The following is a 22,233-nucleotide window of genomic DNA, read 5'->3' on the forward strand; positions in this document are numbered from 1 at the left end:
ATAGGTAGCAAGTTAATTCTCTGCTTTGACCACAATGTACAGGAAAGTTGAAGCAATCCAGAAGAAACAAGATGTGTGTAACATTTATAACAATCCCCTGATCCTGTCTCAGGGTGACCCATATGTACCATACATACAATGAGATCTTACATCTTGCACATCAAAACTTTTCCAAACAGTAAATACACAGACTTTGCCTAACTTTTCATTAATATTGAGTCACTAGCATGTACTAACAACTTATTATTTGTGGTGGACTGGTATAACATGGAATTCTCTACTGGGGATTTTCTCTAGCAGTGACTTCCATCCTGTCTTCCAGGAGATGAGGCTGGGTGGTAATACTTGACACTGTCACAATACCTATTCACCAACTCCCTCAAAACAAGCACTAGTCAAGATTGGTGAACAATTAAACCTTTCAAGCTAGCAAGTCTGTGGAGTTTTTAAGGGCTTGTGAACTCGGGAAAAAAAAAAGAGGGGGAATCTCCAATTCTCACCAACTTTGCCCATCAGGCCTTTGCCTTCCAAATTAATCGCATTGGGGTATGGCACCTGCCCACTATGGATACCTTTTCTTAGAGTGAAGTTGTACAGACAGGTGTTTACTCCATCTTTCTGACAAGATTTGATCAGACGCGAATAAATGCTTTGCTCTTTCACCCCTTCCTGGCCTCCTTGGCAGGAACTTTGCTAGGAAGAGGAAGGACAAGGGCTGCACACAGTCTGTTTCTCTCTATGTCTGCTGCATTCACAAGCAGTGTCAGAGTATCATCACTTGGGTGGTACAGAAAAGGGGAGGGAAGAAGAGACAATGACAAAGTGGGTAAGGGAAAATAGGAAGGTGTAGTGGTTTGAGCCTTAACTGGGAGTTAAAAGCCCAGATGGGGGGAAAGGCCAAGAATCTCTCCCCCACTCCCCCCTCCTCCCTCCAAACAGAAAGGGCAAATAAAAAGGGGTAAGGAGCAAATCCACTAAACAATAACCTGGAGACGGCTTGGAAGTAGAGAGGTGAAGAATTTTCTTTAAACAATATCTGTATAACAATAACAGGAAAGGTTCACAAGGGCAAGGAACAAGGATGGATGGGAGTGGGACAGAAAAGAATAATACAAAACCAGTCTTTCTCTGAGGAGGCACAGAGGCAGCAGGGAGAAGGATCTGGTCCGGCCACGTGGCTGAGGAGCAGGAGAGCAGCTGCAGTAGCTCTCATCCAGCAGAGGCAGGAGCCAAAAAGAGAGCCAACAGCTACGATGCCCTGCTTTTTATACCCTAGCTGGGCAGGGAGGGGGGAGTGGAACAGACTCAGCTTCCCAGGGGGAAACACCTTGCAGGGAGGGTAAAGTACCCGCAAGCCCTCCACCCTGCTTTGGTTTTTTGTTTTCAGAAAAGGGCGTTAACTCATAACAGAAGGGAAGCTAGGGGAGCGCATAATTTCAGGTGGGACTAGGTTGTGTAAACTGGGCTGGACTCAAGACTAACATTGCTGTTACTAGGACACTGCAGCAGCACCTAATAGTTTTGGTCTGATTTGAATGCACCTTGACCTATGATAGTGGCATGATATTGCTTTATAGCTCCTCACTGACAAATGACTCTCCAAGCTGGTAGTCTTTAATCTCTTCTGTTGGTTTTCTCCACTTTATCCTGGGCCTGACATTTCTACTACCATACATTTGGCAAAATACCACACTTCTCAATAAACCTGTATTTTCTTCTCAATAAACCTGTATTTTCAATAAACCTGTAACTTTGGATATTACTAACAAAAACTAAAGAACAAGCATTTTTCTTTCTCCCTAAGCAGAGACTGAATTCACCTTGCAGGAATTTTTCTTCAGTTTCCACATTCAGTTCGTTCTAGATGTTCATTTGCTGTGGGGAATTAATGGTTTTGTCCCTTGCTGTCCTCTTCTACAGTGGCAGGAACAACCCAGGCCAAAGACTACCTTTATTGTTTCCTCCTCATTCTTCTTTGACTAATGCACAGAAATATCCTTCCTTCCCTCTCCTTTACACAATGGACTTATCTTTATTCTAGCTCCTTGGCTCAGGTACTTAATGTGTGCAAGAAAAAATATTATTGAAAGAAAAACATATTTATGTGCCCCATTACAAACTTGATGTTACATTCACGGAGTATCTTTTTGCTGCTTCTTGGTAGCAGGTAATCTGTAATTTTGGAGATGTGAGCAGCTGTATTTTCAGCGAGGAGGAAGTTTTCAGGAACGTGTGTGCTTGTCCTTCCTTCTGCCAGCAAACAGCAATCCACGCCAGGATTTGCTTTCTGCTCCTGTATTTCAGCGATGCAATGTGTAGCACGTTTCTCTCTGTGTGTGTGTATCTCTATGTGCGTGTGTGTGTATGTGTGTGTGTATGTGTGTGTGTTTCTCTCTCGCTGTGTCTGTCTCCAGGATTTCTCCCTGCCTGGCTCAGGAGGCTGCTCCAGCGCTGCGCGGAGCAGAGGTTTCCCCGGATTCCGTAAATACAGGCACAAGCATCCAGCGCAGCACACGCATGCACACGCACACACAGACACAGACACAGACACACAGGCACGCTCAGAGCTGCTGTCCAGTCCATCCCCACGCCGGCTGCTTTTCCCACCACCTCCAGCCTCGCAGAGGCGGCAGGCACAGCTACGCGGCAGATCGAGCTGCCTCTGCCCCGGGACTCCGCTCGCAGCAACGCGCCCGCGGTTTCAATCTTCACAACCTACTGCCAGATTATTATCCCTTCATTTTCATTTTTTCCCCTTCTTTTTTATATTTAAATTTTCTCTCTCTCTTTTTTTTTTTTTTTTTTTTTTTTTTTTTTTTGGCGCAAGGCGAGAGCGCTTTGCATTTGGATAAGGGGACGAGCGGTAGACGCTTCTAACCCCCGTCGTACGCGCATGTGTGTGGCGTGTGCGCGTCCATCTACCTTCTGTCTTGCAAAAGTTTGCTTCGGCGGCCGGGGGGCTCCCGAGCCGCCGCCCCCGCAACCGGGGGGCGCGGCGGCAGAGCGGCAGTGCGGTGGCGGTGCGGGACTTGCGCGCTGCGCGGGATTTACGCGCCGCGCCATGCCGGCGGCGCAGGGAGATGCGCGGCGCTGCGCCCCAGCGGGGCTGGTGCTGCTGCTGCTGCCGCCGCTGCTGCTGCTGCCGCCGCTGGCCGCGGGGGCCGAAGGCAAGGCGCGGAGCTGCGGCGAGGTGCGGCAAGCGTACAGCGCCAAGGGCTTCAGTTTGGCCAGCGTACCCTACCAGGAGATCGCAGGTAAGGGGCCGGTCGAAGCGGGGCGGGGGCCGCGCAGCGTGGGGAGAGCCACCGCCCGTCTGCTCCCGCTCCTCGCGGAAACGCGGCCGTGAATCACTGCGTTGTCTGCGCGGCGCGGAGTGGCTCTGCCACACCGGGTGACACACGGAGGATTCTTGGTAGGGCGTGTGTGTGTCAATAAATGGTTAAATAAACATAAAAACTAAGGTGGGGGGTTAAAAAGGAGGAAGGGGAAAGAGGGGCGTGGGCGAACCTCAGCCGAGGTTCTGTTCGCCGGCAGAAACTTCTTGAGAGTTGCGGCCGGGCTGCGAGAGGCAACCAGCGGTTCCGCAGTGGCGGCTGCCCCCGCTGCCGCCCTGTGAGGGGGAAACAGCTTTGCCCTCTGCAGCGGGGACAGAGAGTGAGGAGGGTGGAAGAAAAGGAGAAGGATGGGGCAGTAGTCCTGCACACCCCCCTGGACCCTCACCACCGTGGCCGCGCTAAGGGGCGCTCCCCTCCGAGGGGATCAGCACCCCCGGGCCGGCAGCTCGCCCCTTGGAGGGGCAGCCGGGAGCCTCCGCTGCAGCCCAAATCGAGGGGAGGCATCGGTTGCTGGGGAGAGGCACCCCCGTCTTCCCGCACCCCAGCCCTCTCCACCGCCCGAAACCCCAGATAGCCTGTTACTGAGCACTTCCTTCTGCTGAAATATGCTTACAACAGGTTATGTCTCAGTCTGCCTTGCAAAGGTGTTGGAGTTGCTTTTTATTGTAATTTTATTTTCTTCCTTTCCTCTACAACCTTACCCCTATTGCATCTTTGGGACTGACTGAATAAAAAAATAGCCGGGGCAGATAATCCCTTAGCAATTGGAAGGGACTACAAAAAGAGAAAAATAGTATGGGAAGGCATGAGCTTGGGCTGCTTAAATTGAACTGCTTGAGCCCTCAAGAAACATTCCTGCTTTGCCACTGGCACTTTGCTGTTAGGTTCTGCTGTTTGTAGAGTGAATTAGATGCTCCTCGGTTTGCTTGCTTCCTTTTTAAAGTTGGAAGCAGTAGATTTATCTTCCTTGAGGTAAAATAAAGCCACAGTTATTCACTGCAGTATTTAGCAGTTCGTATGAGAAATGATAAATGTGGAAAATCTCAGGACAGCAAGGATGTAGTTCGCAGAAATACAGGGAAGATTGTTCCACGCTGCCAATGCAGAACAGACCAGGTCTCTCATAGGCTCGTCGTTTCCTTCAGACACATAGGTCTGACCCACGGGCATATTTTAGGACAAGGCAGGAGCCTAAAGGGCCTGTGGGTGTAACTACTCATTCCTCAGGCTCATTCATTCTGTGGTCTTTCCATGGTCCTTTTTTTTTTTTTTCCCCTCCATTAAAAAAAAAAAAAAAAAAAAAAACCCAAAAAAAACCAACGAAACTCTTCAGGTTTATAATCAGATATATCAAATCAAGAAATCTCTCCCATGAGCCATATGACCTTTGAATATGCAGCCATGCTTTTTTATTTTGTTGCTCACTGTTACTCTGTCTACTTGGAGATGGTGGTAGGATATACCCTGTCACATTAAAAATATATAATTAAAAATAATAATTTACAGTGAATTTCAGACTTCTAGAAACTTTGGGTAAACACTTGTTGCTTTCAGCTCACAGAGGAGTTTTATCATCTGTCATATATTCTTAATGTACAGTGCAAAGTTGCTGTGCAATTTTTAAGTAATCCCAGTGTTTGGAAGTTTCTGCTAACAGTATCAGTTCAGAGACTCATGGTAGTTAAATACGTACAATACAGTGTTTCAATACAAAATCACTTCTCAGTTTTCTGCTAAGCTTCATACTTAATATCTGATGGTTAAGGACTGCATGATTTATACATGTATGAATTATTTTTTCTGAGCTTCCTATTAGAAGGTGATTGTTTTCTTGTGCCTTCTTACAAGTTGGTGTATCAACACTGAAGTAGTGTAGCTATTCAAGTTATTCAGTTGCTGGAAGACTATGATTGCTTAAGATATGTTGGGTATATGCTTTCTTGTATGGTGCTGAGATGTATCGTAGCTGCTCATGCAGCATGTGCCCTTGATAATGTGAAAGCTCCATGTTTTCAACTCAGTGCAATGTTACAAGTATAATTAATTAATCAGCATGCAGGTTTCAGAATTATTTTGGGTTTTGTGGTTTTGTTTTTGTTTTTGTTTTTTTCATTCTTTTTCCACCAGAATGACTTGGTTAAGGAAGCAATTTGTTGCTATTATGAAAGAAGTGTAGTCTGTCAAATGCCTCATGTTAAAGAGTTCACAGAACTTTAATTACAGTCATATTTATGAACAAACTCTGTGGGTTTTTTTAAAAAGAGTTTGCATCAATGTCTTGATAATATGATGGAAAATAGTAATATCCAGTGTGGTTTATGTGTTCTGATTTAAAAGTAGACATATATTTTAATCTGTCATTTGTTTGAAAGCTACTCTCATCTAGGACTGTTAATGAGCTGAAGAGGTAGTGTGCATGTACTAATGCAGAATGTGTATGTACTGAAGCAGAGTGTGTATGCAAGGATGCAAAGAGCTGAAGAGCCTGTTTAAATTGGAGAGGCTACATACACAGAGGTGCACCTTTGTTGAAGGAAGCTGCAAAGTCAGACTTGTTAGATAACTTCTGTAATTTTTTTTTATACTGGCACTCGCTTTTGAATAGAGGAGGGGAAAGTTACATTTTTAAAAAGCTGCCAGTTTTTGCACTGCAAGGCAAAGTTTTCTTAGTGTGTTTTATTGCATGTGAAATGTGTTGAAGTTGGTAACGTGACTACAGCTGTATACTATACTTTTACAACAATGCTAAATTGATCAGTGTAATTGTCTAGTACCTGTAATCAACTTGCTGCATCTAATGTCTTTCTGATCACCAAATTCTGGTGCTGTGACCTACATTGGAGTATAGCATGTACAGTTGGTTTCCAACATACATTGTCAAAGTAAGTAAGTTTATCTGGAAATGGGGGAAAGGATAACATTTCAAGTGTACATAATATGCTGCTGGGGGCTTGATTTTGTACATAAGCCACATGCAGGTTAGATAGCAGTAGTGTGTGGTGTATGCTGGGCTACCCTTACAAAATCTGTCCTCTCACAGAACTGCTGAGGAGTATCCTGCTTGTGAAGAAGAGCTGAACTGTCAGACTCATGCTGCCATGACCCTGAATTCTTGAAAACTGGGCAGAGCTCCTGAGGATTTTCTAGGAAATGTTTTGCTGTAGGAAAATCTGTCACTTGAAGGTCAATACAGAAGAAAATAAAATCACAGCATGTATCTGTTAGCAATGCTTATTTAAGTCCAGCTATGATTTTAATAACTTACAGGATCTTAGGGTAAGCCATGAGAATGAAACATCACAGTTAAGAGATGGAGTGTCTCCTTGCCTAAAAGTTTTCTGAATGAAAGTGAATGCCTGACTGGTTAAAACTAATGGATGTGTCTTATTATTGCTTTTCCACTTCCAAGTGATCAGGAGATTTTGAAAGTTGCAGGGTGTGGGGACTTTGTGGGTTGCAGTTTTGTTTAGATTTATGTGTGTGTGTGTGTGTATGTGGTTGTTGTGTCTGCTTTTTTCGTGTGCGTGGGTTTTGTTTTTTTTTGTTGTTGTTGTTATTATTGGGGGTTTTGTTTGTTTTGTTTTACTAGATATTGAGTAATAGTGTATTTAGAGAAAGAGTAGATGTGTTCTTGGAAAATGTCCAACTGTAAAGATGTTGAACTCTAAATACTGCTTAAGAAGTTGGTACTCTCTGTTTTCCTGTGCAACTGATGAATGTAGTGAGATTTTGGCAACACAGAGACATCATAGTGTAAGCACGTGAAATAAAAGCAAAAGCAAACCCTTCAAACCCTTCATTTTGAAGGTCAGGAATCACTTGAAATTGTACTTTGATGAATGGGCTTCATACTGGCATAATACAGAGGTGTTGACTGAAGAAAACTAGCAAACATAACACAGTTACTTGTAGCTCTAAAGTAATAATAGTAATAATAACAAAAATAAAGTCAGTGGTCACTCATGCAATTAAGCTATTAGTCTGTGTCAGGTGTTTCCAGGATACTATTTCAGAATGACCTGTTTTCATTTCAGGAACTCTAAAATGTAATGGTAAATTGACAGGACAGCAGAGAAGCCTCCTGCCCGAGTCTGTATCACAGCACTTGCTAATTAATGCCTTCTTTTTCTGTTTCTTTACTGCTATCACTGAGAGTTATGTGAAGAAGGTGTCTGCCTTCAGACCAGAAAGGAAATGGAGATTCACAGGCACCTTGTATAGTTGTCTCAGGAGTATAAAAAAAGGAATTCTCTCTTTGAAATCAATAACAGAATCAATGTAAATTTGTGAAATCTGAATTGGATCATTAGAGATTCACTCCTGGTCTCAGGGATGACAGTGCAGATGGATATGGAATTTTATGTAAACTTTGGACTTTTCATGTTTCGATAGTGCTGCAGAGGTATCCTCCACATTGTGTGTGACTGTTCCTCACCTCTGCAATTTCAGTAGCTGCAGCATCAAGAGACTCTCTGGCCACCTCCCCTTACAGCTTCTCTTACTTTCTTGCTGTGAGTGTGTGGTACACCCTAATAAACCTGTGTGTGTGTTTAGCTAGAAGGAAGTACAGCTTTTCTAAGACCAGATATTGCTATCACTCTGTGAATATTTACTGGTTTGTATGTGACTGATACCATTAAAGGGAATACAGCTTATGTATGCACATAGAAACCCAAAGGTGCTGTTTGTAAGATCAGGGCCTTTGAGGAGAAATATCATGTTTTTTCATGCTTATGAATAATTCATTTATGACTGAGAATTTTAAGTCTCAGCATCTGGAGTTTCCTGATGTGACTTTATGGCAGAGTATCTTGGAAAGAGGGACTTTAAAATACAAATGGCAATATTTTAATAATTAGTGTGATGATGAAATTCAGTGCATTGTACTCTAACATATTTTGTTCTTTCTGTCATCAGTCTGATTCATTACCAAAAAGCATACCCAAAGCTATAGTGTTTTCTACATTTCTAAGTGCTAATGTGTTAAACTGTTGTAATACTGTATCAGTACTTATTTCATCATATGCTATTGTGAAATACTCCTGAGATTAGGTGGTGTTCAGACACCAGAGAGGTCAAGCACTATGTTAAAAGCTTAGGCCATTCTTTTTATATTACTGCAATAAAGAATATATTCATTTCATTTATATTACCACTTGGCTCTCATAAAAGGTCAGTTTCAGCTGAATGTACAATTACTTGCAAATGGCAAATCTTATAACAAGTGATCAACAATAAAAGCTTTTCTGGATAATTTGTCTTTAAAATTACCACCTGCCATTTGCTTTGAATGACTTGAGCATCTTGCAGTATCACTCAGAGATCTCTGTCTTATTCCCCGTGATACATGTAAGAAAACTATGCATACTAATCTTCCTTTCTGCTTAGTAAAGTAAAAATGCATAATTACTTTAAAGTTTCTAGTAGAAATAACAAGGCTGGTGCTTTAAATGCTATTACAATATCAGAGTATCAGCACTCCCATTACTAGCAAAATGAAATTACGTTTTCAGTGAACTATGACTGTATGTTCCCCTTCATACCTGGTTAATGGGTGCTATCTCCCTGGGAAGGGAACCTTCATTCTGTGGTTTTAACCATTCATACTACCAGGCATAATTATGTCAGCAGCTTAACTATGTGTAAAAGAATTAACACATCTCCACAAATTCCTAAAGAGCAGCATATAAAGTTTGGTGTTTAAAAGCAGAATAGTTATTATGCTAAACAGAGAGAATATATTACAAGATGCAAAAGGAATTTAAAATGTGTTGCAGATGGCAGGAAAACATATGCCTGGTAAAATTCTTAGCACTTTATTCCTCTGTATGTAAAATCAACCTAAAATCTACTGAAACTAAGGTTTCTTTCTTCACTACTTTCTGCTCCAGAGCTCCTGCACACATCCAGAAAATAAGCTTCACTAATGTGAAATTTTCTAGCTCTGGTTATAGGATGCTGTCACAAAGCCCACCAAACTCTCTCAGATGAACTTCGTTTGGCTAATGTGACCTTTTCCTTCCGACAAAGTGAGACAATGTTACTTTATTCTGCTGAACGACTGCAAAACACAGCAGTATTTGAAGGCAGGTACCGTGTGGGAGAGCGGCGCCTGTGCTCCCGCTGACTTCAAGTGCCCCGCTGCTTTACCCAGTGGAGCGAGCCTCTCACGGCCAAAGTCAGGGGTTGTTAATACCTCCGGGCGGGTGCATGTGCCACCAGCTTGCTGTGGAAACGCAGGTGCCCAGAAGGAGGCTCTACAGTGCAACGTCTGCCCCAGGATGGAAACTTGCCAGCCTGGATTTTCAAGGCTGAGGACAGGAGCCACTTTCAGTCCTTCAGAAAGAAGCAGTGAGGGCTGATGTCTCCTAATGCAAACAGCAAATTGGTCTCCGGCTCACCTAGCCTGCGAGGTCTGTCACCTTGTGCTTCTAATGGCCTTTTAACCACATGTCCAGCTGAGCAGCAGATGTAAAGGCTACTGAGCATCCCGAGCTCTGTTTTCTTTTCTTCTTCCCTTCCGAGAGAAGCATTTCTACAGATGCTTGACTGACAGTGGAGCCTCAGACCTGCTCACTGACCTGTTGGATTTAAAATAGCAAGGAAAATCTCCCAAAATAAGTTGAAGTCTCAACAGCTTTTAACTAGTGCCTTGTAGGGCTGTTACATTACATTAGGTATGCTTACAGAATAACAATCACAGCTTTGCTTGTTCATGTGTGTACGTGCAGGGGTAAAATCATGGCTTTTACCTAGAGTGGCCTCAAAGTCACTTGTAAGCACTGAAAGAGCTAAAGAAGCTGCACATTACCAGGATAGGTATTTGCGAACCAGGCAAAAACTTTATTTTATGAGCCCCTTTTTAAAAGCACATATGCAAACACACATGAATACAAACATACACAATAAATAAAAAAGCCTACACAGAGTGTAGTTCACATATGTCAGATCAAAGGGTAGGTCAGCCACACTAATATTAATGTTTGGGGAGTCCAATTAGTTCAAGTGTGATGCTTGGCTGTGCAGTGAGTAATATAACCTACCCTACAAGTTAAAAGATAGACTTTTCAATTGCCAGAAATAGATTCTTTGTCATTCTCTGTAGCTGTAGCTCTTGCCTTGTCTATGATGGAAGGCACATATTTCTGTGACTTTTTTGGCCACATCTGTCTGACTTGGGTGTTGAGTTTTTAACATACAAGTGGCTACAGGGACACCCATCTAGCTTTTGTCTGAGTTTGTCATGGAAGGAAATCAACACATGGGATGAGGCTTTTGCACATCTGGGTATCAGACTGCAGTATAGTACTATGTGAGGATGTACATTGTGAGAACTATGGATGTTTGTAGAAGTACTCCATATCTGCAAAATACCTTTGACTTTCTTATCACAGTTTTCATGGCATATGCCTGTGGTTAGCTTTTGAGTTCTGATATCCTTTCTGACCTTGGAATTTTCCTTTGAGAACCTGTAAGCAGTAATGAATACAAAAAGCTGAAGTGATTTTCTTAAACAGAACTGTTTTTAAGGAAATTAAATGTAAGATTAGGAAAAAGATCTTTATGTGCATTTATCCTACCAAAATTCCAATGTTGCTGACTGATGATCATGGCCAAGGAGGTTCCCGTCAGGTTCTGTGTACATTTCTTGTAGGTTCTTTTCAGGTTTCTGTCTTCAGGAAATGTTTTGCTCTGAGCTGCTTTTACCAAAATATCATTATTTTTTTTTGTGTGGTGATATCAATCAAGTAGTAGAGGAAGCATTTAGGATAAAGTGTTGGTATTTATGGTTGTAGCATTTCAATTCAAAACAACCATTCCTCTTGGTCAGTAGATGCGACATTCATCTGTGTTTTGGTTTAGGATAGTCTTTCATGAAGGTAGCAATATATGGCTTTGGAGTCCAAATATGTAGCTCTAGATACAGGTAATGAGGCTGGCAAAAATCTGATTCAGAGAAACAGGTAGAGAGTGTAGGATAGCATTAACTGTTGGATAAGGGACTGTAACTAGAAGGTGAATAAAACATGAATGGGAGTACTTCTCATTGTTTGGGCCACTTTGCATTTATTGTACGTATTAAGACCTTTCACACAGTTGAAGTCCTAGGAAAGGGGGGAAAAACCCCCCAGAAATGGAAAACACTTTCATGCAAAGATTTGGATGAATAGGATGCAAAGAAGGACAAAGGGAGCAGAAATGCTCTATTTGTTTTTGTTGTTGGTTTTGGTGGTCTTGTTTTTGGTTTTGTTTTTCTTTTTGCTTTTTAATACTCCACTTGGTCGTGGTCCATACAGTCTGTGTATTTTTCTGTTTTCTCACCTATTGGTATCATAGTATCAGTCAGGGTTGGAGGGGACCACAAGGATCATCTACTTCCAACCCTCATGCCATGGGCAGGGACACCTCACACTAGATCAGGCTGGCCAGAGCCTCATCCAGCCTGCTCTTAAACACCTCCAGGGATGGCGCCCCAACCACCTCTCTGGACAACCTATTCCAGGACTTCCTCCTCACGTCCAGCTTGAATCTCCCCACCTCCAGCTTCATTCCATTCCCCCTAGTCCTATCACTACCTGAGATCCTGAGAAGTCCCTCCTCAGCCTTCCTGTAGGCCCCCTTCAGATACTGGAAAGCCACAATTAGGTCATCTCGGAGCCTCCTCTTCTGCAGACTGAACAGCCCCAACTCCTTCAATCTGTTCTCATAGGAGAGGTGCTCCAGCCCTCTGATCATCCTTGTGTCCCTTCTCTGGACACCTTGCAGCACATCCATATCCCTCTTGTAATAGGGGCTCCAGAACTGGATGCAGTAGTCCAGGTGGGGTCTCCCCAGAGCTGAGTAGAGAGGGAGAATCACCTCCCTAAACCTGCTGGTCACACTTCTCCTGATGCAGCCCAGGATCTGATTGGCTTTCTGGGCTGCAAGTGCACACTGAGAGCTCATGTTGAGCTTCTCGTCCACCAGCACCCCCAAGTCTCTCTCCTCAGGGCTGCTTTCCAGCCAGTTACTGCCCAGCCTGTATTTGTGCCTGGGATTGCCTCGACCCAGATGCAGGACCCTGCACTTGCTCTTGTTGAACCTCATGAGGTTGTCTTGTGCCCACCTCTCCAGCCTGTCAAGGTCCCTCTGGATGGCCTCCCTTCCCTCCAGCGTGTCTGCTGCACCACACAGCTTGGTGTCATCAGCAAACTTGCTGAGGGTCACCTGACCAATCATGTTGCAAAATAGAAAAAGTTCTAATCAAGAGATACTGTTTTTTCAAGATGAATTACTGAAGGATTCTTTCAGAGGTTGTTGCTTTGCTAAGTGGGCAGTTCTCAGTAATTCAAGCTCAGTATCTAGAAGGAAATCGTTTCACTGCAGAGAGAACAATGCAGCTTTTGCAGCTTCTGTGTCTCTCCATAATTTTATGTAACTGAACACCATAACCTGAGAGAGCAGACTCTGAGTTTCTAGCTTACAGTTTTTTAAACCTAAAAAGAGTTGTAAAAGGCTTGGATCTAGACTAATGAACTATGTTTACATTTGTCCCTCAGCTCACTGCATGGGAGCTGGCTGCCAGCAGAGATATGGGTTCCTGCCTCTGACTTCTTCTTTTACATCAGGTCTATGTGTCTGATATGCTGACTTGAACTAGCAAGGTGGTCTGATAGCTAACCCTCCAAAAAAACTCTTGAAGTTAGTCAAGAGCATATGTGGGAATGTGTGCCTGAAATCATGATGAGAAAGTTGGGCTCACCACTTTATAGTGGCTTTCAGGTAGATGTCTTACAGTTATTGTGAGAAGTAGGAACACTATCCATCCTTTCTCACATGGCAGCAAAATGGAATGTGTCTGTAGAATAGAAGAACTTTTATGATATAATTTAGAAGAAACTACCAGCAGCTGAACATTCTTGGCTATTATCCCCACTTCTGCACTTGACTTTGTAACATGTCACCAAAATTTGACAAGCCATATTAGCAAAGTCATCTGTTCTCCAAAAATGAAAGAGCTGAACATCTGCCTAGGATGAAGGATCACACTGCTTCCTTGCCTTAGCGAAGCTTACCACTTGTTGCCATGTCCATGTGTGATAATTTGGTCAGTTTATTGGGTGACTGTTGATTTTATGGAACATTGAAATTTGGGGTTTATGAGACAGTTGGATCAGACTATTAGACCACAGGTTTATATACTGCTATTTATTGTTGGTTTCACATTTTAAACCTTTTCTTCACTTGAGGGCTTCAATTCCCAGCTACATGCAGCTTTGACATGCAAAAGAAAATTGTGTTTATAGTAGTGCTGAAATATAAATTGTTAAAAGCAGCGATAGGACTCCTCTTTTGCATGTTGGAAATGCCCAGTTATCAGTCAGCAGAATTCAAAAGCTGATGCACAGTCCTTAAATGCCTTATATTTTCTGAGTGCATTTTATTTTTAAATGTGTGCTAGTCCCTAAGAAGCTTAAGAAATACAGTGACAAATCAAACGCAAAGGTAAGATGAGTACTCAGTGTCCAGTGGCTGAACTGTGTTTTCTTTCTTTTCTATTAAACCAACATATATTTCACAGAGAAAGGGGTTGCAAGTACAATGAGTGTCTGCATCTTATTTAGTTATACAACATTGATTCACAGCATAATATAAACATTTAGTTATCTGATACTAGCTTTTGGCTTTACAACCTTAACATATAAGTTAATACTGCGTATGAGCAATTTAGACTGCTTGGATGAAAATAGGTATATATCATTTTGTCTGCCAGTATTATCTGTGTTGCCGAGAAACATGCAAAATACTACTTGAACAGTTTTTCATTCAGACCGTATTCTTTTTAACCAGGTAGAGTCATTGCCACTTATAGCCTTCTTGAATGGTCCAAACTTTGGGTAATGTGCATATATTTAAATCAGTTTCAAAAATGCATGAGGAGATGCCAGAACTGACCCACAGTAAAAACTTAACAAAATTTTTATCTTGTGAAGTGGCTTGTCCTCTACTAGAAGTCTAGCCATAAAAAAAAACAGGGAAGATAGATTATGCTAATTAAAATTGCAAATAGGTTTTGTTGGCTCAACAGAGAATTAGGTGTTTTGGAACAGAAAATCAAAACCTAATGTTAAAAAGAACGTACTGAAAAGAATGGTGTGGGGAAGTTTTTTTTTATTGAATTGGTGAAATGCCAGGAGCAATATTCCTTGACCACTACTGTTCCAAGATGGTCTATTGTGCTGGTTATGGGCTGGCAACATGCACTGTTAATTGAATACGTGGAACATAACTGAAGTACACTGATTAAATACTAACACCTGTCTTTGCAATGTAGCATGGCTGATGAAGTGAAAAGACTCCTAGAAACTGCTTCCTGAAATAGTGATTAGCTTGTTCTTAAAGGTGATCTTCAGAAGTCCTGTACTGTTCTTTGAATGAGAACTCCAAAGCCTCTTTTGTCCTTAATTACTGACATGGCATACTAAAAGCCATGTGTAAATTGACTGCAATCAGATTGGTTGTGGGGTATGTGCATGCTTCTGCTACAAGTTTATTTATTTTTTTTTTAATTAAAGACCCTCAAACCTGTTTCCTGCCTGTCTCCAACAAATGCAGCTGATGACAGAGTTGCAGGGTTTTTGCAAAAGTAAGTAAAACACTAAATGATCAAAATTCAAAATTATAATTCACTTGTCTGAAGCACTGTCAAGAAATAAGAAGGGACAGTCCTGTCCTCAAAGAGCTTCAATTTTATATTTCTGTCTGTCATAGTTATTAACATATTATTTAAACATTTTTCTACTGCATAAACAATATATGCAATACAAAGGAATATGCTGCTTAACTTTTCAGTTGTCCTTTTAAAGGATCCCAGCTCCATATCTGCTAAGATTACTGTAATAATTGTTGTATTCTTTGTGGAAGCATCTTTGTACCTTGTTAATTAGTAATTTAGAGTCTGAGTTTTCTTTTTAATGCAATTCTAGAGGGACACTGCAAATCATTCTCTAGAGCACATTCTATGCTCAGTACAGAAACTGGCCAAACCACAAACTCTTTGTACCTGTATACCAAAATCCAGTTGCTGGTGGTGAATACTTAAATGTATCAATACAGACCATTGCTCAAGTAGAGCTTTTCCATAACTGATGAATAAATTTACATTGCTCTTCTCTCACCGTTTGCTGAAGAGATCTTCTCTTCAAATAAGAAGAATACACAGATTCGTTATGTCCGCAATGTGCGGACATACATGCATATGTTCATACACCCACCGACCGTCAAAAAGTCTGCTGAAATTTCATCATATACCAGACAGTGTTTTTCCAAGGTATATTACACCACCGTGGATAACTTCTGGATTATAAGTGAGATCCAGTTTTCTTTTTAATATTTGCATGGTTTGCCTTTTGTTGTTGTTTTTTGGTGTTTTTTGTGTTGTGGTTTTTTTTTTTTCCCTCTGTGATTGTTCCAGAGTAACTTCCATTTTACTACTGGTCATTGTTGTTGCCTTTATGCCTGATGGATCTCTCAAGCTAAATCTGCTTTTGACAGAAGAGGAACTTCTACAGTATTTCCTTGTCCCTTTTAGCTGAAACCAGCAAAAAAAAATCAAACTCATGATGAAGAAAATGTTATGGTAAAGAGCAGATTTACCCAAATTTTACTCTGCAATACTTAATAAATATAATGCAGGTTCATCAACATCAACTGGGCTAAAGAATCTCATGTGTAACCTTGCTATTTATTTATATACTTTAGGTAATTTTTTTATAGTCCTTTCAACATAATTGTTACAGTTATTGTACAGCACAGACAATAAACCTTTCTGAAAAGACTAATGGAGCTGGCAAATTAGGATACTCACAATTTTAATGGCTGATATATAAGCACTAATCTTTTTGCCCTGTCCTGTGACTTGCTTGATGTTTAGAGATAATCTAAGTCTTGTACGAAATGACTGTTCAGATGAGTCATGTGGAAAGGACTGATGTAGCAGAAGAAAACTTCTCAAAATGGTACTTAGAGTTGCTATACCTTTGTGGTAATTCAGTATAGAGATACAGAGGTACAATCATCAAATGTGAAATAGTTACAATTTTCAACAGTAAGCATCTCGGGAAGATGATAGTAACAGCTAGCAGCCAATTTTTCTGATCAATAGGTATTTGTATTTTTGTCCCTTTCATATGAAAGGCAAATTTGTCAACATTACTAATAATTATTTGACAAATATTAGTCTTGTTTCTATTTCACTCAGCAAGAAAGAATGGAATGGAATGGAATGGAATGGAATGGAATGGAATGGAATAGAATAGAATAGAATAGAATAGAATAGAATAGAATAGAATAGAATAGAATAGAATAGAATAGAATAGACCACGTTGGAATAGACCTTCAAGATCATCACGTCCAACCTATCATCCAACACCACCCAACCAACTAAACCATGCAGCCAAGCACCCTGTCAAATCTCCTCCTGAACACCTCCAGCGATGGTGACTCCACCACCTCCTCAGGCAGCCCATTGCAATGGGCAATCACTCACTCAGTGTAAAACTTCCTCCTGACCTCCAGCCTGAACCTCCCCTGGCACAGCCTGAGACTGTGTCCTCTTGTTCTGGTGCTGGCTGCCTGGGAGAAGAGACCAACCTCTGCCTGTCTACAACCCCCCTTCAGGTAGTTGTAGAGAGCAATAAGGTCACCCCTGAGTCTCCTCTTCTCCAGGCTAAGCAGCCCCAGCTCCCTCAGCCTCTCCTCATAGGGCTTGTAGATCTCCAGATGCTAATCATTGGACCCTTTTGGAGCAAAGGTATATATTAAAATGTTTTAGATATTGCAAGAACTCAATATTTAAACACATTTTTGTTGAAAAAAACATCTTGGTCTAATTTTACAAGAGAGCTGCATGCATGCCTTCCAACAGTAAGGAGTTAATTTGCAAAAGCAAGCTAAAGAATGTATTCTGAATATTTTATCAGTTGCTTATGGGTCACTCTTCTTCTTTTTATTTCTAAATCGTTCTTTTCTATTCTGCCCAGAATATTTCATGTTTATGCTGCATTGCCACATACATCCACATTTCAAAGGAATAAAAAATATCATACAATTAATTTTTAACATTACTTGCCTTTGCTGGAATACTTATTGCTTCCACAAAGAGTTAGGTCGTTGTATTTTCTGCCCCTTCTTTTCAGGCAGTTTCTTGCCTAACAGGTTAAAGTTTTCATGGAGGTGCTTAAGGCCACAGGTACAATGCATGAGGAGGGTTTGTCTCAACTGAGTGATAAGCTAGTGATTCTAACGTAAAAGAAAAGACCTGTGAATGATGATGGGTAAGAATTGAGTTCTCACTCCTCACCTTTTGGGAGAACATCTTCCAGGGTTTGGGGTGTTAGGTTTTTTTTGTTGTTGTTGTTTTTGTTTGTTTGTTTGTTTTGAGGGATGCACATGCTCTCCTTTTGAAGCAATTCCACTGTGCATATAAAATAACATGCTCACTAAGATGTTAGGTTTTGTGCCTGTTTGTTATCCCACCTGAGGACACTATTTTGAAAGAGCTGAAATGGTGACTCCAGCTCCAGTCCTGTAAATATTTTTGTGTAAGGTAGCTACTGGAAAACAGACTGAAACCAGCAGGCTGTGAGGTAAAGGCAGTCAACTGTATAGGTTCTTCACTCAGTTTCTGTCCAAGAAATAATTATTACACGTAAAGCAAATGTATTGCAATATAGAAAATTGAGAGCAGGTTGTCAAAATTATTTTTCTTTGCCTGAGAGAACCTACCTATAGTAAAACAAAATGTAGCTTTGCAGTAGGCTGGCATTCTATTTGATCTTGAAGTTTTTCTTAATAAAAACCATAATCAACTTGAAAATTGATAAGCATAGGGAAGTTTTTTTCCTCTTGAGGAATATTTAAACACTTCAAAATGTCTTCCTGTGCTGATAGTGGTATTTGAATTATTAGTAAGCAAATACTAGATTGTCAGCAATAATCTGACAAGCCCTCTGTTTTGTGGCATAATCTTCCAAGGGACTTGATAGGAAATTCATTGTTTGGGCCGTTATATCCTAAATTAGACAAAGTACAATTAATTACATGTTCCTGTCACCTCCTTCTGATCTGTCAGTAATGGTAGCAGGTCTTTTTTCTTTAAGAAGTCTAATGGAAAAAATTACAGTGAAAACAAACTTCTATGCCTTGAAATGTGGGGTTCCTTAGGCGCCAGTTTGCATTAACACAGTTCTTGGTGTGGGTGGCTGCTGATCATTTGCTTTGTAGATTCCCAGGTGACTCAATCCCTTTTGACTTGCCAGTTTTGTTGCAAGGAAGCACATGGCCTCAGCCTCAGAAGGTACTCAGTGCCTGCTCCCACTGTGCAGGATCCTTAAAAATTGGTATTTTCCGTTTCTGTGAGGTGGTCATGTTTTGTTTGTTTGTTTGTTATTTGGTTGGCTTTGTGTTTGGGGTTTTTTGTGAAAAAGTAGCAGATGTAACTACTGGAAGTGCACATGAAGGATGTTAAAGGTGAGTTGTGTGTAAGTTGTAGTTCCAAAAATGGCTTAATTCTTCTCAAACGTGCATGAAACAGAAAGCATACTTTGAAAATGTCCTATTTTCCTGTTAGTGGGAGTGAGTGGTGCTGCAGAGTGATTCCTTGCAGACCCTTGCCAAAGGGTTCAGTGTTTTGCATCCTATATTGTGGGTGTTTTTCAAAGAATAACACTCTGAAAAAAAAAAGAGACAAAACAAAATATCCATGGAACACAGAAATCTTAGTGTTCTCTGCTGAAGATGAAGCTATTCTCCTTCTAAGGTATTTCACCAAGGTTTAGGTAGAATAGAGAAGTCTTCAACATCCCATGGGTACGGTCTGTTTCCACTAGAAGTTTTATTTGCTTTCTGAGCCTAGATACAAACTCCACAGTGGGAATAACAGCAGCTTTAGAATTTTCTCCTGGGCAAATTGCTTGACTTCAGAAGCACCTTAGATGGTTGCAAAGGTGTTGCTGGCCAACAGGCTCAAAATAATTTGATATAAAACTGAGCTCTAAAAAGCTGTTGAAAACCACCAGGATAATGAGTCAGATTCAGAAAAAAAAAAAAAAAAAAAAAGAGACTCATTATTTTTTAATTGGGCTGATTTTCAAGAAATCCAAGGTCTACTCATCAAAATTCAAGAGATGTTCCAAATATCATAAAGTTGAAGGAAATTAAGTTCTGATGAATTCTATATACTTGACATGATGAATCTATTGATTGTGCACTTCTGACCTTCACTACTGAGTCTTCTTACAGATTCAAAAGACTTCTCATGTGAAAAACAACACAAACAACAATTTAAGCAGTATATAAATATAAACTGAAGTACGAACTTAAATGAAACTTTAACAAGACCAAAGACATCCTAGTGAGATTATTTCAGAGAACAGCTAAAATAAGTGGTTACAGCTTTCATTTGTGATTAACACTATTATATTCTCATTCATTCAGGGCATTTTATTCATTCAGGACTTACATAGCAATTTTTAGAGGATCTTTGTAACAACAAAATGAGGAAAGTAATAAAAGACATAGAACTAATAATATATTTGATATCCACAGAAAGCAGGATGCTGAGTGGGCTGGGAGTACTGGGGTATGTCTACATTCAGCTTGCTGCAGAGCTGTGGTGTAGGCTGATGTAGGAACTAAAGAAGCATTTCTCATGTGGTTACATAGATATAACTATGACTGAGGAGGTGGGTATATGTTGGAATGCTGATGGGTAGACTTATAAAACTTTCTGAGGCTGTTTTTGGTTGGTTTGTTGGTTTTTTGTTTTTTTTTTTTTTGCATTCATTAAAAGTATGAATTACCTCCTTATCGCCATCGGTCCCCAAAATAAAACTAGAATCAAAACCTCCCCTACTAAGAATATTATAGCAATTTGATAGAAGCTTAGTTAACACTAGACTCTAAAATTAATGAGACCTACCTATCTCATACCCTTGACCATGTGTTCCTGAGTGACTACAAACTGCATCGATCTTGTGTTATGTCTTTCCTTAGTCTTGTCTCTTCTCTTTCTCTTCCTTTGGTCCTTCTCTAAGCAACCCATAAGTTTACAACATATCCACAGCCCCCTTAGCACATTTCAAACAAGGTCATACAGTGTCAAATACTCTTCCTCTGCACCCATTCGCTAAGAAGTCTTTTGTCTCTGTAGACAATTACCCTGTTTCATGTGCACAGCATGCTGGGGAGAGAGTTTTTTCCTTGGATTTCTTTTTCGTTTCATAATAGATAAAACATTCTCATCATGAAAACATTTTCCTTGTACAACCAGGAGTAGCTTACTCTGTGTCCTCTGGTTTTCACAGACTAGATTATTAGCATTTTTCCACGTACATTGTTTTTTGGTCCATGCCAGGAGTTAGTATTTAGTGTTGTTTTCAGGGCAGTATATACCCATCAGCTTCACTGCATATCACTTGTTTTTCCCATTGGTCAATCCTTTTTTTATTTTGTTTGTTGGGTTTTGATCATATTGTTGTCCTGTCCATTGCTCCACCCCATTTTTTTTTCTAATTATCTTAATATTCCATGTCTGCAATTCCAGACCGTAGGTTTACCTCCAAAAGAGGTATCAATGAATATGGTCTTCTTAGATTTTAAAGTAATTTCAGTGCATTTTCTGACAGCCACTTTTTGGATTACTTTCTCACCTCATCAGGCACAAACTGGATTTTGTCTGTATTTCAGAAATCATATGAGGATATGGTCTGTCATTTAAGCTCCTCTTGACTGGTGCGTACACTACTGATTTTTGCCAAAGTCTGTCAAAACTCTCTGTTGGATTTTAATAGGGCCAGTACTTCTTTCTTTGGCCAGAATTTTCTTTCCTGAGCTGATAAAATTTTGGGAAATTTAAATTATTTACTCAATAGTTAAACTCAATGTAAGGAACTTTATATCCATGGGAATATTCAGATTCACAGGATGCATTGGGTTGGAAGGGACCCTCAACAGTCATCTTGTCCAACCCCCTTGCATATGGAGTAGAATCTCTTCAATCTTTGTGGAGGAACAAAGTGTTGAGCAAAAGTACAAGGCACATGGGTTTGCTTCTGTGTAGGTACGTGAAAGTGGAAGAACACAGTCCATGTCCAGCAATATCTGCCACAACCAAAGAAACAATAACTAAAATAATTTGTTGGTATTTTTAGTGTGTGTGTTACTACATAGTTTTGCTTAAACTTCGACAGCACCAGAATCTTGTTTTAAAACCCAGCTATAATTAGTCCCTCTATTTTATTCTTAGAACACTTAAACCCAGTGAGTTGCCATCCGTTTTCAAAAGAGATATGAAAACCACTAGCTATCCCACCACATTTCTGACACAGCAGAGGTGCTAGGAGTGATTTGCTAAAACCCTCATACACCCAGAAGGGCTGCAGAGAAAGCTTTGTGAGCCAGCAGAAAGGGCAGTTCTGTGAGGGTTGCATATAGGAGACAATACAATGGCATCCCGATGGTCCCCTCACTCTGCTGTGAGATGAATCCTAGCTATAATGAGCTTCTCTGTCCCCTTGTGGCTGGGTGGCTCTATTCCAGGCACTAGTGCCATGCAGCCCACTGGCAAATGATGTGGCATGGCCTAGGCAGGGATGTCCCACCTAACCTGCATCTCAGAAGCCCCAGTCTCTGGTCACCCTGGCATAAATACATACATAAATATGTTTCTGAACTTCATGGGTCAGGAATTTAATCTTAAAAATGCCTTTAACCACTCCTTTGCAGAATACATTTACATCTGCGGAGCAAGAGCACCTCTTGCCTTATGCAATAATTTGGTATTGTGTGGAGGAGAATAAAGCTATGCAGAGTAGTAGAAGATATGACAATCTGTCTGAATTTGGATAGAGCACCAAAT

The 22,233-nt window shown here is 40.8% G+C and overlaps 1 protein-coding gene across 1 annotated transcript in view; it reads left to right on the forward strand.

Annotated features, from left to right (window-relative positions):
- The first annotated feature begins 2,893 nt into the window (after positions 1-2,893).
- GPC6 (glypican 6) overlaps positions 2,894-22,233 on the forward strand; it is an 842,052-nt gene continuing 822,712 nt past the window's right edge. Inside the window, exon 1 of the mRNA XM_068166885.1 lies at positions 2,894-3,254. Within this exon, the coding sequence (XP_068022986.1) occupies positions 2,894-3,254 (361 nt within the window). The remainder of the gene's footprint in view (positions 3,255-22,233) is intronic.

This window comes from Melanerpes formicivorus, unplaced genomic scaffold (genome assembly GCF_026170545.1).
Source record: "Melanerpes formicivorus ecotype bairdi unplaced genomic scaffold, bMelFor1.0.p_v2 SCAF_110, whole genome shotgun sequence".
In the NCBI taxonomy this organism is placed as follows: domain Eukaryota; kingdom Metazoa; phylum Chordata; class Aves; order Piciformes; family Picidae; genus Melanerpes; species Melanerpes formicivorus.